The following is a 14,044-nucleotide window of genomic DNA, read 5'->3' as shown; positions in this document are numbered from 1 at the left end:
GCAGCAAATGATGATCTACAGCTGTCCGGGGGGTGGGGGGGGTGGGGGGGCGCGATGTACTCCTTAAAAAAGAGGCGTCCTGTTGATTGCCCGAGTCCTTCGCCCATAAATTCTGCATTGCAAACCAGCAGGCAGCAACTCCCCCCAAGCAGGCCTATTTACATGATCACCATGAGACTCGATACTGTTATGAAAAGTAAAAAGGGGGTGGGGGGGAACAAAATAGCAGCGTTCCCCAGCGCAAGTGTATTTTTTTGCCGCTTCCAGAACCGCACAGAAGGACCCACGCAGGCGGCGAATGCCGCAAAGCCTCCTGGGATACGAGACGTGGCGCGGCGAGGTGGCGTGGCTTTTCCTCGTCGACAGCCAGGAAAGCGAGGGGTCGGAGGCGTGTCCCCGGGCAATTTTTTCGCCACGGTCGTACCACCCCTCACGACACAAAAAGCCCAGTCCAGATGGCCCCGGGCGTGGGGATTATTAAGATCAATTTATGGAGCACTCCACACAATGACTGGCCCTGGAGAGCAGTAACGAGCTGGAGAAAGAAGCCCCTAATTGCAAGGGGGCTTAATCTGTGTCCCTCACCCCTGCTAGAGCTTGGGGGGGGGGGGTGTTTATTGGACCCCAAAGACACTCCATTATGTACAGTACCCTGGGACAGCCAAGCACTGGTCTCTGCACTGGAGCATTACATTAGATTCTAGCCTCATTTAAATTATGTAAATACGGAATGCAAGCATTCAGGGGCAATATCGAGGACTACAAACTATCGATAAACTACAGGTGCAGCACGTGACCAAATTCAAGGTGGCCCAGCTGGTTTGGTGCCTCAATGTTGATTTCTCAAGAATGAAAACATTAATTAAATAAAAGGAAAAGAAAGATTTTCATATCAGGCTGCCTACCAAAAAAAAAAAAAAACATGACGGGACAGAACATTCCCAGCACTTCTGCCTGGAGGCGCACCTGGGCTGTTTATTTAAACTGTGACTCTGAGACATCGATACTGAAAGGGAAAGCGGATTAAAAGACCGGAGCATGCAGCGCCTTTCCATCGCGCGTGTTCCCCGACTGCTCCGCGACTGCTCCCCGACTGCTCCGCGACTGCTCCCCGACTGCTCCCCGACTACTCCCCGACTACTCCCCGACTACCCCGCGACTACCCCGCGACTACTCCCCGACTACTCCCCGACTCCACCACTCCAAAGAGTGCCGAGGGCGTGGCGAAGGAACGACTGCGTTTATACCGCAGTGGCGTGTGAAGGAGGGACGTTTTATTTCTCTCTTACTTTTTTTTTTCCTTCTTTTTTTTCCACGGCCCGCGTTACAGCGCACTGTCCCAGGCAGCCAGAGCCGCCCGCGAGGCCTATAAATCCAGCCTCTCAAGTTATCGGCCCTGCCCCACCGGAGAGCCCCGATGGCAGAAACAGCTGGCGTGGGCCCGGCCTCTGGCCCCGGAGGTGTGGGGGGGGCGGTTTCTGTGAAAGCCTTACATCAGCATCCCACAACAGGAGGGAGGGAGGGGACGGGGGGGTAAGATTCGCACACTCTGAAACAGTGGGACGGGTCGGGCGGGGGCCCACAGTGAAACTCAGAGCCTCATAAAAGCATCCCAGAGAGAGAGAGAGAGAGGGCCCCACCAAAAAAAAAAAAAGAAAAGAAAAAGGGAACGACGACATCCTCTTTGTCCGGTCTAGCCAAAAGCGACAGCTGGACACATCTGTCAGCTTTCCAGCACTGCTACTGCTAGTAATGGAGGGTGGGGAGCGGCTGGGGAGCAGGCTAATGGAGAGAGGTACTGGGAGCCCCTGCCTGAATTCTGAGAGACAGGACACGCCGCCACCCCCCCCTCCCCCCCCACTGGATTCTGGGCAGGGCCTCTCATAGGCAGGCAGCGGACTGTAACGTCGCCGCGCCGGGATGCACCCCGTGGGTGAAGACCCGTCTGCGAGACGGGGATCCTTTGTGTTTTGTGGTGCATGCTGGGATTCGGCGGGTTGGCCATTCTTTGAGCCCGTGTGTCAGCTGGCCCGGAGCGAGGGGGTGGGGGGGGGTCAGGGTGGGCTAATTGAGGCGCAGACTCCCTTTTGTTTTAGCTTGTCGGCACCACTTGAGGCCTTGGCAATGGTCCTGCCAGACAGATGGCTCCACTCTCTGGAGAACTGGGCAGACGTCGCTGCACCTTTTTAAAAAATAAGCCCCCCTTTTTCCTGAGTGGAGTGCTTCATCGTCAAATGGGCTCACCTTCATCAAGGACGTGCAAGAGTTCACACAAAAAAGCGACGTGGAGAGACCAGAGTTAACGGAAACTCTTACGCTTTATTCCCTAATTTGAAATAAATAATTTGGTGTTCCTCCTTACATCACTTCCTGGCACACTGCATTTGCTTATGCAGTGAAATGTTCAAAATGAATTTAAAATGTGTCACCACACAGCAAATACTGTGCATATGCTACATTTAAAGAATTGTTTTTTTTTTTTTTACTTTCATTATTTTACTTCCACAAATTCTGCACAGCGCCCTTGCTGTACTGTGTGACACAAGCATCACTTCAAGTCCGAATCCAACAGAGCAGATGTGGGGATTAAAAAAACAAACAATAAAAGCACATAAAAATGCGGTTTTTCCAGGCATCAACATGGCTTTGCACCCTCTAAAGACAAACTTTGAGAGAAACAGAGCTTAGCGAGTAGAAGCTGTACCATCCGAACATTCCCAGAACACACGGCCAGTTTTATTACGGAACATTCAAGAATAAAAGGTCGCGCAGAAAAAAAAGATCATATGGGAACTTTGCCAAAATCTGTAACAGGCCATAACGAGCGGCTCAAGTCCTTCTCAGTTGTGCGCGTTTATGCACAAATACGACGTCGAGTTTAAACAGTATTGCTGTAAAACACGCAATTGCAATGTACATTTTACCTGAAAAGCACATCTAATGCACATTTTCCAACAATCTAATTGCACGAAATGGCACCAATTGAAATTCAGGCGGCTATTTCTGTCACTTTCATTACCAGTGTACTGTAAAGCCTGGATGTGGATCAAAATCGTGTGGATCATTACTTAATCAGTTAACAGTTACCGAATACATTATTTGTTCTCCTGTTGGGAATTTAAACGCACAATACCTGGTGTTGATACTTCCTCTACCACTCATCCTTACTTATATTGGCAATATCGCTGTTTGTTGGTGATAAATACAGATATAAACTGACACGCAGTACTTTTCCACATGGGGTGGGACCGTCTCCAAGATTTCAGACCGAACGCAGCACAATAGAGCGAGTCTAATCCCACACCTATAGTCGACTGGACGAGGCCAATGAAAAGCGTTCGTTCCCACAGAATAGGGCTACACAGAAAGAGGGGCTCCCTCTGCCAACCAGCTGTGTAAGACGGCCATTGTGCAAGCTCGGATATTCTCGAGCGTTTCCTTGCATTTCTGCCTCGGGAACTGATGAGTCAGGCAAGTCTGCGCCGCATCTGACATTTCGCGGGAGAAGGCGGACGTCAGCGCTTTGCGACAGGAGCCCTTTTGTTTGTTTTTGCGTCCCGGTATTCTACAGAGAGCCTACACACCGAGAGACACACAAAAAAATAAATAAATAAAAATGTTTTTGGGATTTCTGGGTAGGAGGGTGGTGCGGACTCACATGTGGGGGCTGAGCTCGTAGAAGTTCCGGTTCCTGTACTCTTCCACTTTGTCTGGGGTGAAGATGGGCAGGGACCTGTAGGGGTTTATGGAGATGACCACACTTCCGATGTAGGTCTGCAGGGAAATCAAAGGCAAAAAGGAAAGCATTACTTTTGCAGGAAGTAACAAAGGTGACTCTCTGGGCCCTGGTGACGCACAGCCCTGTGGTGATGACGACTCTGGGCACTGTGGCAGAGGTGAAATACAGCCCTGTGGAGGAGGTGACACTGGGCACTGTGGCAGAGGTGAAACACAGCCCTGTGGTGGAGGTGACTCTGGGCTCTGGGTCAGAAGTGAAACACAGCCCTGTGGTGGAGGTGACTCTGGGCACTGTGGCAGAGGTGAAACACAGCCCTGTGGTGGAGGTGACACTGGGCCCTGTGGCAGAAGTGAAACACAGCCCTGTGGTGGAGGTGACTCTGGGCACTGTGGCAGAGGTGAAACATAGCCCTGTGGTGGAGGTGACTCTGGGCTCTGTAGCAGAGGTGAAACATAGCCCTGTGGTGGAGGTGACACTGGGCCCTGTGGCAGAGGGGAAACACAGCCCTGTGGTGGAGGTGACTCTGTGGCAAAGGTGAAAAACAGCGGTCTGACTGAGGTGAAATTGCATGGTTGGTGTAAGTAATGTGGGGTGCAAGGAAGGCTGGACCCAATGCTGCAAATAATCATAGGGCCTGTGGGTGAGGTTAGACTGGGTCACGTGGTTCAGTGCATTCACATACTCACTCATTTAGCTGGTGCACCCGATCACCCTGCAGTCTCAATAAGAGCTTATGCCCTCCTTAAAGGTGGCAGCCATGCTAAATAAGTACTGGAGTCAGTGATAGGACTCCAATGCAGGTAAGACACAACTGGGGCAACTATCATATTCATTAAGGAAAACGCAAAGCCATAAAGAGTGATGCCCAAACACTACTGTACCTAAAACAAGATATTCTAGGAAGATGCACCAAGAGTTTGGTACCTTTTCAGCTTAAACATTGTGTGTTGCATGTGCTCAGAGTATGCTCAGTCCAAAACCCAGATAAGACACTCTGAAACTGCATACTTGTTTCGCCAAACATGGGCTAGCTCTCCTATGGATCATAAGACAATAGCTTAAGCCATGGATACTCAAATCTGGCCCTCAAATCCAAATCCAGGCCTGGTTTTCTGTTCTCCTGGCTAATTAACTGAGCAGTTACTGCTACTGATTGGCCAGACTGTCTTCACAGGTAAAGGGAGGGTGGAACACCAGCAGTTCTCGGCCCTCGAGGACCGTGATTCGAGTAACAGGGGCTTCAGCCATCCCTTATGCATTAACTATGAAATGAATATTGTAAGATCTATTTGACATCATTGACCTTGAATTAAAAAAAAAAAAAGGTGCGTGTGATGACAGGTACAGGGCGAGGTGCGTGTGTGAACAGAGCGCTCCTCAGCCGAGAATTCCTGGAGCTTCGTTCAGGCACGCCACGCAACACAGGGTCCGGAGAACCTCGGGAAACTTAAAAAAAAGCAAAAGGAAAAATGTGCGGAATTCCGGAACACTGTCCTGGGAGAATCGACCCGTCATGGGACACAGACGGTGGAGGGCGGAGGGTGGGCGGGGGGAGGTCAAGGGTCGTGTATGTCAGACGGGGCGGGGGGCAAGGGGGGTGGGGGTGGCGAGGGGGTCAAGGACGATCCCAAACTGTTAAGACTCGGCAAGGCCTCTTCAGTTTTCACTGTCGGATGTACAGTAACTACAAATACTATCTATTACACAAATGATACCCAGTAACAACAGTACACTGTCAGAAAATGTTATCTGTGGCCAAGCAAAGTTTTTTGATTCAATTTTAAGATTAATGGAGCAGACTGGTCACATGATTTAATGAACACCACAATATAAAATTAGAGACCAAACTATTTTATATTTGACCACACATATTTTGTAAATATGATATTTAAAGATTGATGAGGATAAGCTGCGGGAATAAGAGTTTTTTTTTTCACACACAAGAGCTTAGAGAGTTTAAAAAATATACATTTCCCTCCAGGAATGGCTGTTGGGACCTCATTACTAAACACTGTAATTGTGCTTTCAGAACAAAATGGAGATAAAAGCATTTGCAGGCATTATGGTGGTCATGCAAATACGTGCTACACAAACACTGACATTTTGTTCTCTCTCCAATCCCCCACCCACCCCAAGTATTTTTACAGCAAACTGGAGGTATTTCCTTAATAACCAAAACATTAACGGTCTGCCATTAACTGGAGGCGAAGAGAGTCATAACAAAGCTAGACGACTTTGTGCCTTTTGGGCTTTACGGACTACCTGAAGCAGGAAAATAAAAGTCAAAAACAGACCCAGAGAGGCAAATTAATTCCGAACAGAAATTTCCATGTGAACGTTGCTTCAAAGAGTCTAGAACATTCCGGTTATCGTACTGGCTTGCACTTAAACAAAGTTATGAGGCATATTGCCGTTGCCGTTTTTAAATGCAATTTTCCAACAAGGTACAGTTCCACTTGAACAATCCACAGATTGTGCTCTCGATTGAAATCGAGCACACACAGTCTCGCTCTGTGGAACTTCGTGCTGCGTAAAACACGAAACAGACTTCGCCGGAGCGGTTCAAAATGAAAGTGGAGCATAAGGAACTGTAACGACTGCGATTCTGTATGGACTGGAATGAGTCCTGTTTTGGGGTTACTGTACGAGATTGTTTCTTTCAACAGTTTCGGAGTTAACGTACTGTATGTACATTAGTCTGGGGGGCTTTGGGTTTAGGGCATGCCCCCAATGACCCCCCCCCCACCCCCCACCCCAGTACCCAAACCTTCTCTCCTCACCCTGAAACCATTCTAAAGAATTGATGTGTGCTCCATAGAGCCCAATGACAGAAACATGAGCATCCAGTCCAAAACAGACAGACTGGGCAGAGAGACCTGGTCAGTATTGCGTGGCTATGGAGATTAGACAGGCACCTCTAAGCTCCTGAGAAACACACTTCGAAGATTTGGGGTTTTCCAGCAATGTGCAGCAAAAAAGGCTGGGCGTCAGCCAGAGTTACGTGCTGACAATCTGAGGTAAAGGCTGGACCATTCCCTAGACACGGTAGAGCTCGCGCGTACAAGTCACCATAGCAACGGGAACAAGTTTCAGGCCTAAATTTCCCCTTTGCCTTTTTTTAAAAATGGCTGCACACCTCGTGTGAAATCTGATTAATCTAGGCAGACAGTGCTGGACAGACCCAACAACTATCTGGGATAAAATCTAAAAGGTAAAAAATATGGCGAGGCCTAAGGGATCAGCAATGAAAGATATGGCACAAGTTCTGACTGACTTCCAGCCAAGTTTCTTTTTTCCACCTGACTGGCTGTAGAGTACTTCGCTATGGCAACGGGCGTACATCATGATTGGGCAACTTTTCTCACACATACAGTTCACGATCTCTCCGTGTTAGGCGACAGAGCATGTATCAATGACTCTCCAGATGATACTTCTTTTTCATCACCAAAAAAAAAAAAACGTTTTACGTATATATCCAATATATTGCCCCGCCCTGATGCAATGTTAGTCCTTACATTGCAATCGCCTTGTATATTGTCCATCGCATGCCAGTCGGATTCCTCCTCTTTTCTACAGAGACACAGGACAGTCGCGCAAACGGAACCACTAACAGAACAGACATAACCACTTTGCCTAAAACGCGAGAAGCTCAGGACATGCTTCTAGGGGCGATAAAGCGATATAGGGCGATATAGCTCAGGAGGTAAGACCGATTGTCTGGCAGTCGGAGGGTTGCCGGTTCAAACCCCGCCCTGGGCATGTCGAAGTGTCCTTGAGCAAGACACCTAACCCCTAACCTCTAACTGCTCTGGCGAATGAGAGGCATCAATTGTAAAGCGCTTTGGATAAAAGCGCTATATAAATGCAGTCCATTTACCATTCTAGGGTAATACATATGAGAGTTATTCTCTTAATACGGCAGATAACGAGCGATGAAAGTAATAATTATTAGATAATCATCGCTGTAAACACACGGGTTTGAGAGTGCCTAGGCTGAAATGGCCCTTTCTCCTCACGTCAAAGAGGATATTGCACAACACCCTCCAACCAGGCCTTTTCCATGGCAACGCATCCCACGTCAGATCATCAGGAAAGCGGCACTAAGCCCAAGTGAGATGCGTGCGTTAAAGTGAACAGAGGGAGAAGTAGCCGGGGGCTGGGGGGTTTGCAGTGAACCCGAAATGTGCTTACCTTTGGCTACGAGGGGGGGGTGGACGAGGGGGGAGGGGGAGGTTTGGGGCAGGGGTAATAAGACACCCTCCCACGTTTCTACCAACACTTCACAGGCGAACAGAGAAACATGAGTTCACGCACACACTCATACACACACACAAGCGCTCACACATACACACACACACACATGCACAGGCGCGCTCTCACGCACACACTCATACACACACACACACAAGCGCTCACACATACACACACACACGCACAGGCGCTCTCTCACGCACACACGCACACATGCTTTTCCACCCTTGAATGTTCACTATGAGGGCAATTACATTGGGTGGAGATGTTTCTCTTGCAAGCGCGATTGTTTGAGGTAGGCTTGACTACAGCCGAGTGTAAAATAATATTTTCCTATTGTCCATATAAAAATGGAACTAGTTCCTTGGCTTACAATGTAAAAAAAAAACCAACAATAATACCTAGATCAGCAACCGATGACAGCAACTGCATCTAAGATAGGCTTTAACGTTTAACCCTGTAAAATAACGTGTTAATAACCACCAACACGCATAACTAGCTAAAGATTACACTCCTGGAGGAACACTTTCTAAACATACACAGGGCCCAGCAGCTACGCAGCACAAAACCAGTCTTGCGAAATGATTCCGACAAGGTCATTTACAAAGGAGCCGGCTGCCGGCGTTGCAAAAGAGTTGAAAGTCTCCGAAGGCCATTTTATTTATTTGCCGCCAATCAGGAAATATACTGTACTTGTGAACAAAGTCCCAAGTTCAGGGTTTAGAAAATGTGCTCTTGGGATATAAAGCAGCTCAGACAATGCTCTTGATCTTTCATACACCTCAGTCTGACTGCAAAACACTGCCCCGACTCAAGTTAAATTCCAGGCAAGAACAGTCAACAGAATATGAAATGAAATTGAAAAGCTGGCATTTAGGGGTCAGCCTTTTTGTTGAGCTGTTCTCATTGACCCAACACGCCACAGCGATTGGGGGAGGGGGGGCGGACACAATGGAAGCTCAAGCACGAGAACTGCAGAAAAAAGTGAGTGACAAGTTCGGCTCCAACTGCAGCCAACTAAAATAAATAAGAGGGGGCGGGGCTGGGCTGGGCAACTGGAGTCACGTGACATGGAAAGAGGATGAAAAAAGTGCCAGATCTGGAGCGAGACAGACGCAGACTGTGGGAGAAGGCCTCTGGCTAGAAAAATGACACACCTTCGTGTGACAAAAGATGGCCGAGCCGCAACGAGATCCAGAGACTGGCGGTTAAACGCGCCCCCGGGGGTCAAAACTGCTTTCTCCTGCTGATCACGGCTTGCCCTGAGCCCAGCCAGGGCAGCTACAATCACAAAATGGAACCTGAGAGAGGATTCAAGCGTCTGTGATTGATTCCCCTCATACATTTTATCCTGCGAAGGCCACTCATATTCAGCAAAAAAAAAAAACCTAAACAAAACGGAGTCGGTATAAATCGGCGCGCACAGTAAAATGTTCAGTGTTAAATGAACTCTTGAAGTGTACACGTGGTCCCTCTCTACTGGACTCATATAAACTTTTAAGAGTCGACTTGAACACCAGACATTTTAAGTGCTGCACCACAGTAAATGCACTGACCAAACACCAAAGGAAAATTACAACAAAAAAAAAAAAAAAAAATCTTATATAACTTTTGTGTCAATTGGTACTTTTGTTTCCAGGCTCCATATCTTGAATGTTGATCATGGGAATCCAGCATCTCCGGAGTTGTACTGATGTAATGAGGGCCACTGTCCACAAGGGCAGAGTCCTCTTAAGCAGATAGGAAAAGGGCCCTTTGAGACTGAATAAACATACTTCATCTTCCACGGCAAGTCTCTCCCATCCCACTCTGTCTGTCAGTATATCTCAGTGTCTCACTGTCAGACTTAATCTCTGTGTCTGTCTGTCAGTCAGTCAGTCAGTCAATCTTAGTGTCTGTCAGTCTATCAAATCTCTGTCTCTCTATCTGTCTGTCTCGGTCTGTGTGCCTGCGTCTGTCCGTCAGCCTGTCAATCTCAGTGTCTGTCTGTCAGTCTGTCAAAATATCTGTCTGTCTGCCTGCCTGCCTGTCTGTCTTTCCGCCTGTCAATCTGTTTGTGTCTGTCTCTGTCTGTCTCTGTGTCCATCTGTCTATCTGTGTGTGCATGTCTCTGTGTCTGTGTCTGACTGTCTATCTGTGTATGTGTGTGTGTCTGTCTCAGTCTGTCTGATCTACGTGAGGGTGTAATCCGCTGTGCAGTGATAATGGAGAGATGGTGGGGATTACAGATTTCAGGGGAGGGGACCTGGGTACTAAAGAGAGAAGATCACAGGGATTCTGCCCCACGGCGTCTCTACTGGCTCAGTGTCTGATGGCGGCTCTTCTGTTATATTAGTCACAGTATCAGGACTGGCATCTCCACTTTAAAGACAGAAAGAGGTGCTTCAGACTCCCCTTCATCCCACCCCTTTTTCAGTTACACACATTTGGCACACCTCACACCACAGACAAGAACAGGCCCCGCATTTATGCATTACACATTTTAACATTTTTAACATTTTATTCTTAGACCCATTTCAGCGTGAAAAGCATTTTATTTGACCCAAGGTGCATTCTGGGAATGCAAGACTGTGATGGAGAGTCGAGGGCAGCGAGATGCCAGAAGGAGGCATACAGTTCAGTCACGGAGAAAAAAAAATACTGACACAAAGAGCCAAGGGCCTTTTTTTAAAGAGCGGAGACGGCAGCCAATCAGAGCTCACACAGATGACATCATCCCCCTAATGCCTGTCTTGTTTGGCACAGAGGAGTTGCGGACATTGAGCTATAATCACAGGCCTAGGGTTTGCGCTGCTAACCAACAACAGCCCCAGGGGCCAGAGAGAGCCAGTGACAAGAGCGGGGATTTCATTGGCTGCCGCTGGGAGAGGAAGAAACTCATTGGCTGTCCTCTGCCCCGCATGTGACATTTCAACCAAAACGAAATCCCGGTTCCACAGTTAAGTGATTTATCGACTGGACTGCATGGCAGGATGGATCCACGAAATGGTTCATGACAAAGACCTAAAAATGAATTATGGGAAAAAAACAAGCAGCCTACAGGCCTAAATGAGACTGGATTTAACCTTTAAATATCCAGAAACAATGACTGACTGGGTGCAGTAAGAGGAAATGTTGAAGGAATGTGAGATATGGGGCTAGGTTCAACTCAAAATAAAAATGAAATAAAAATAAATACAAATACAAATACAAGTAAAGGGCTTGTATTCCATTCAGACGTTGACCCAAATACCAGAAAAAAAGAAAAAAAAAACAGAATTTGTTCTCCCAAACCAACAGCACTTCAGATATGTGAATAAATATGCCTCTATTAATAATTTCACACCAAAGCTTTGGTTGTGTGGAAGCAAGCAGAGAAAAGGGGGGACTCACATAGATCTCGTTGTGATCAAAGCGCTTCTTCAGGTTCTCGATGAAGGACTCCTCAGTCAAGGGCTCCAGCAGGACCATGTCCCCCACACCTATCATGTTGTCAAGAAGCGACGTCTTCACCTCCATCTTGGACATCTTCCCCCCCTGCAAACAAACAAACAAACAAACAAACAAACAAAAAACACACATCAGACAAAATTACCGCTGAGGACAGACTGCGCTCATAAGCAAACGCTAAACCCTGCAAAGGGAAAGTACTGTTTTCGCTCACGCTTAAGTACAGTGCTCCGACAAGCATCGCATTTAGACCCCGTACCCAAGCTCAGGTTTTTGATCATCGCCATAGCAGGCGGCCCTAAACATAGCCTAGCCCAGCGAAAGTAAACTCCGTGGCGCTGTTTTACCCGCCTGGCAGTGTTTGGCCCACAGCGGCGTTTGATTGGACCCGGCTGTTTCAGAAATTGTTCGGAATGCCGCGAACTCTAGAGATTCTTCTGCCGGGCCGATGATGTAACGGAAGAACCATGCACTTTGACCTCTGGAGGTCGGGTCTGGCTTTTTCAGCACCCCCCCCCCCCCCCCACAAAGAGACCCCAGCCTAACATTCCTGTACCCCCCTCCTCCCCTCCCCTCCCCTCCCCTCCCCACCCCCAACCCCTCCCCTCCCCTCCATTTCCTGGGCTGATTATGGTAGTAAACTTTGTAGGGGTAATCTGTCAAAGTGGACTGGGTTTTATTTACAACCACGTTCACTCTGGTGTGAAACCACCCTGCACCCCCTCCCCCCCCGCCACCCCCCTCCCCAAAAGATCCATTCCACAGAGACAGGGGGCAGAGGCAGCAGTACTAGGAGACAAAGACCTTGCTGGGGGTAGCAGTTTTTCCCCCGCCGCCGTTCCCCAGTAGCCCGTGGACGCTAATCCCGGGGCTATAGCCGGGGAGATAAAGAGGGGCCACAGCTCCATTCAGGGGCCTGATACCAGGGGGCTTTACAGACCCCCCCCCCCCCTCCCCAGGGCCCCCCCGAGTGTTGTTCTACCAGAGGGGGCCCGTGGCGCACCCGTTCGCCGACCCGCCATTGTTGAGAGACCCGCTTTTCCTAAGCCTCCCTCCCTCCACGTCAGCAGAAAAAACAGGGCGGGAGGCGGCATCACACAACCACGTTACATCATAGCTCTTTTTTTGTAGAGAAATTCTTACTCTCTCTTTGTTGCTGTTTCTAAGCATACGTTTGATAAAGGGACTTCCTGCCCAAGATATTTTCACAACGCATGGTTATTAGTGAAAGGTTGCGGGTTTGAGTGTTAAATACCGTTAGCTCAATAGAGGTCTTTACCAGAGGTATCACCTGTACAGGATACCTGCGCTGCTTGTATTTGGACACAAAACATATGACCAAACCAGACACAGCAAAAAGCTTAATGCAAAATAAACTAGTGTACTTTCAACTCTAATAAGGGTTCCAGTTGAATTCAGGTAAACTATCATTGTACTGTGCAAGCGCCTGTTCCCCCATGATTCCCCCTATGATTTTGAGGCACGACACCATTGATTTAATGGCGATCTACCATCTTTGTCTCAGAGGATCGAGAAACAAGCTTAAATGAACCAAGATGGGGTGGGTTACATGGCACAGGGTGTGTGTGTGTGGGGCATGGGAGGGGCGGGGGCACTCTGGTAGGAAGTACTCCAACAGAGCAGTTGGGGGGGGGGGGGCGTAGAGCTGGTCAGTGACCCGTCACCCCCAGACACCACACAGCTGCAAGGCTGAAGACACCAGGGGCCCCCTACAGGCCGCAGTGGGAAGTGATTTCGGCCACAAGAGTTAATGTGGGGCCATAAGCTTATGTCTAATCCCACCGTGACAAACATGCAGATCACAGCAGTCAGAACAAACGCCCACGCATCATCATCGAGTCGGTAAACATACTTTGCACTTAAAACAAAAAAAAACTATGCACACACATGAGAGAGAGAGCAAGTGAGGGGGGGGGAGAGGAGAGAGAGAGAGCAAGTGGGGAGGGGGGGGGAGAGAGAAAGAGAGCGGGGAGAGAGAGAGGAGAGAGATTTTTTCCATGACGAGGCTCGTAAATGCACACATGCAGACAGTGCTTCAGAGACGTGCCAATATCTAATTCAATAACTTCTTCTGGACGAAAACCGTGAGCTTCTGATGACGACTGCGGATATTTTCCCCTGCCATTGTTTTATTTGGCCATGATGTCACGAAAGCCCGACTCACCCCTCCCCCCCCGCCCCACTTCTTGTCCTTATCTGTCCGAGTCAGACCTTTGTCCTGCACAGCCCTCCTTAGCAACAGTTGCTTGGAAGCAAGATGACATTTTACTGCCATCAATAAGACAAAATGGGACAAAATGGCGCAGGATCTGCCCCGTCTCCGCAAGAAATGTTCGACGGTTATCACTGCAGGACTCGGCCACATATGAACAAAAAATATTTATCCATCCTTGAGAAAAAAAAAAACCAGGCTCTGAATCATATGATCTAGGGCTACATCACCGTATTTGAATCCTTGTACACGTGTCCATGCGTTCCAAATTCGTTTCGGAGCATTGGCAGTGAGCCGTTCCAGTCCTAACAGCACGCACCTGATTCAGGACTGCACACGGGCCCTATCAGATGACCTCCGAAATGCGGCCATTCGATCCACCCCTGCGAATA

At 48.6% G+C, this 14,044-nt stretch overlaps 1 protein-coding gene across 6 annotated transcripts in view; it reads right to left on the bottom strand.

Annotated features, from left to right (window-relative positions):
* myo1b (myosin IB) overlaps window positions 1–14,044 on the bottom strand; it is a 97,528-nt gene that overhangs the window by 67,417 nt on the left and 16,067 nt on the right. For all 6 annotated transcript variants that reach the window (XM_064329550.1, XM_064329552.1, XM_064329551.1 and 3 more), the window contains exons 2-3: window positions 11,363–11,506; window positions 3,659–3,774 (exon numbers count right to left, since the gene is read on the bottom strand). In XM_064329550.1, the coding sequence (XP_064185620.1) occupies window positions 3,659–3,774; window positions 11,363–11,497 (251 nt within the window). In that variant the 5' untranslated portion in view covers window positions 11,498–11,506. The remainder of the gene's footprint in view (window positions 1–3,658; window positions 3,775–11,362; window positions 11,507–14,044) is intronic.

Source organism: Anguilla rostrata, chromosome 3 (assembly GCF_018555375.3).
Source record: "Anguilla rostrata isolate EN2019 chromosome 3, ASM1855537v3, whole genome shotgun sequence".
Lineage (NCBI taxonomy): Eukaryota > Metazoa > Chordata > Actinopteri > Anguilliformes > Anguillidae > Anguilla > Anguilla rostrata.
This window is presented reverse-complemented; position numbering and strand designations above follow the sequence as displayed.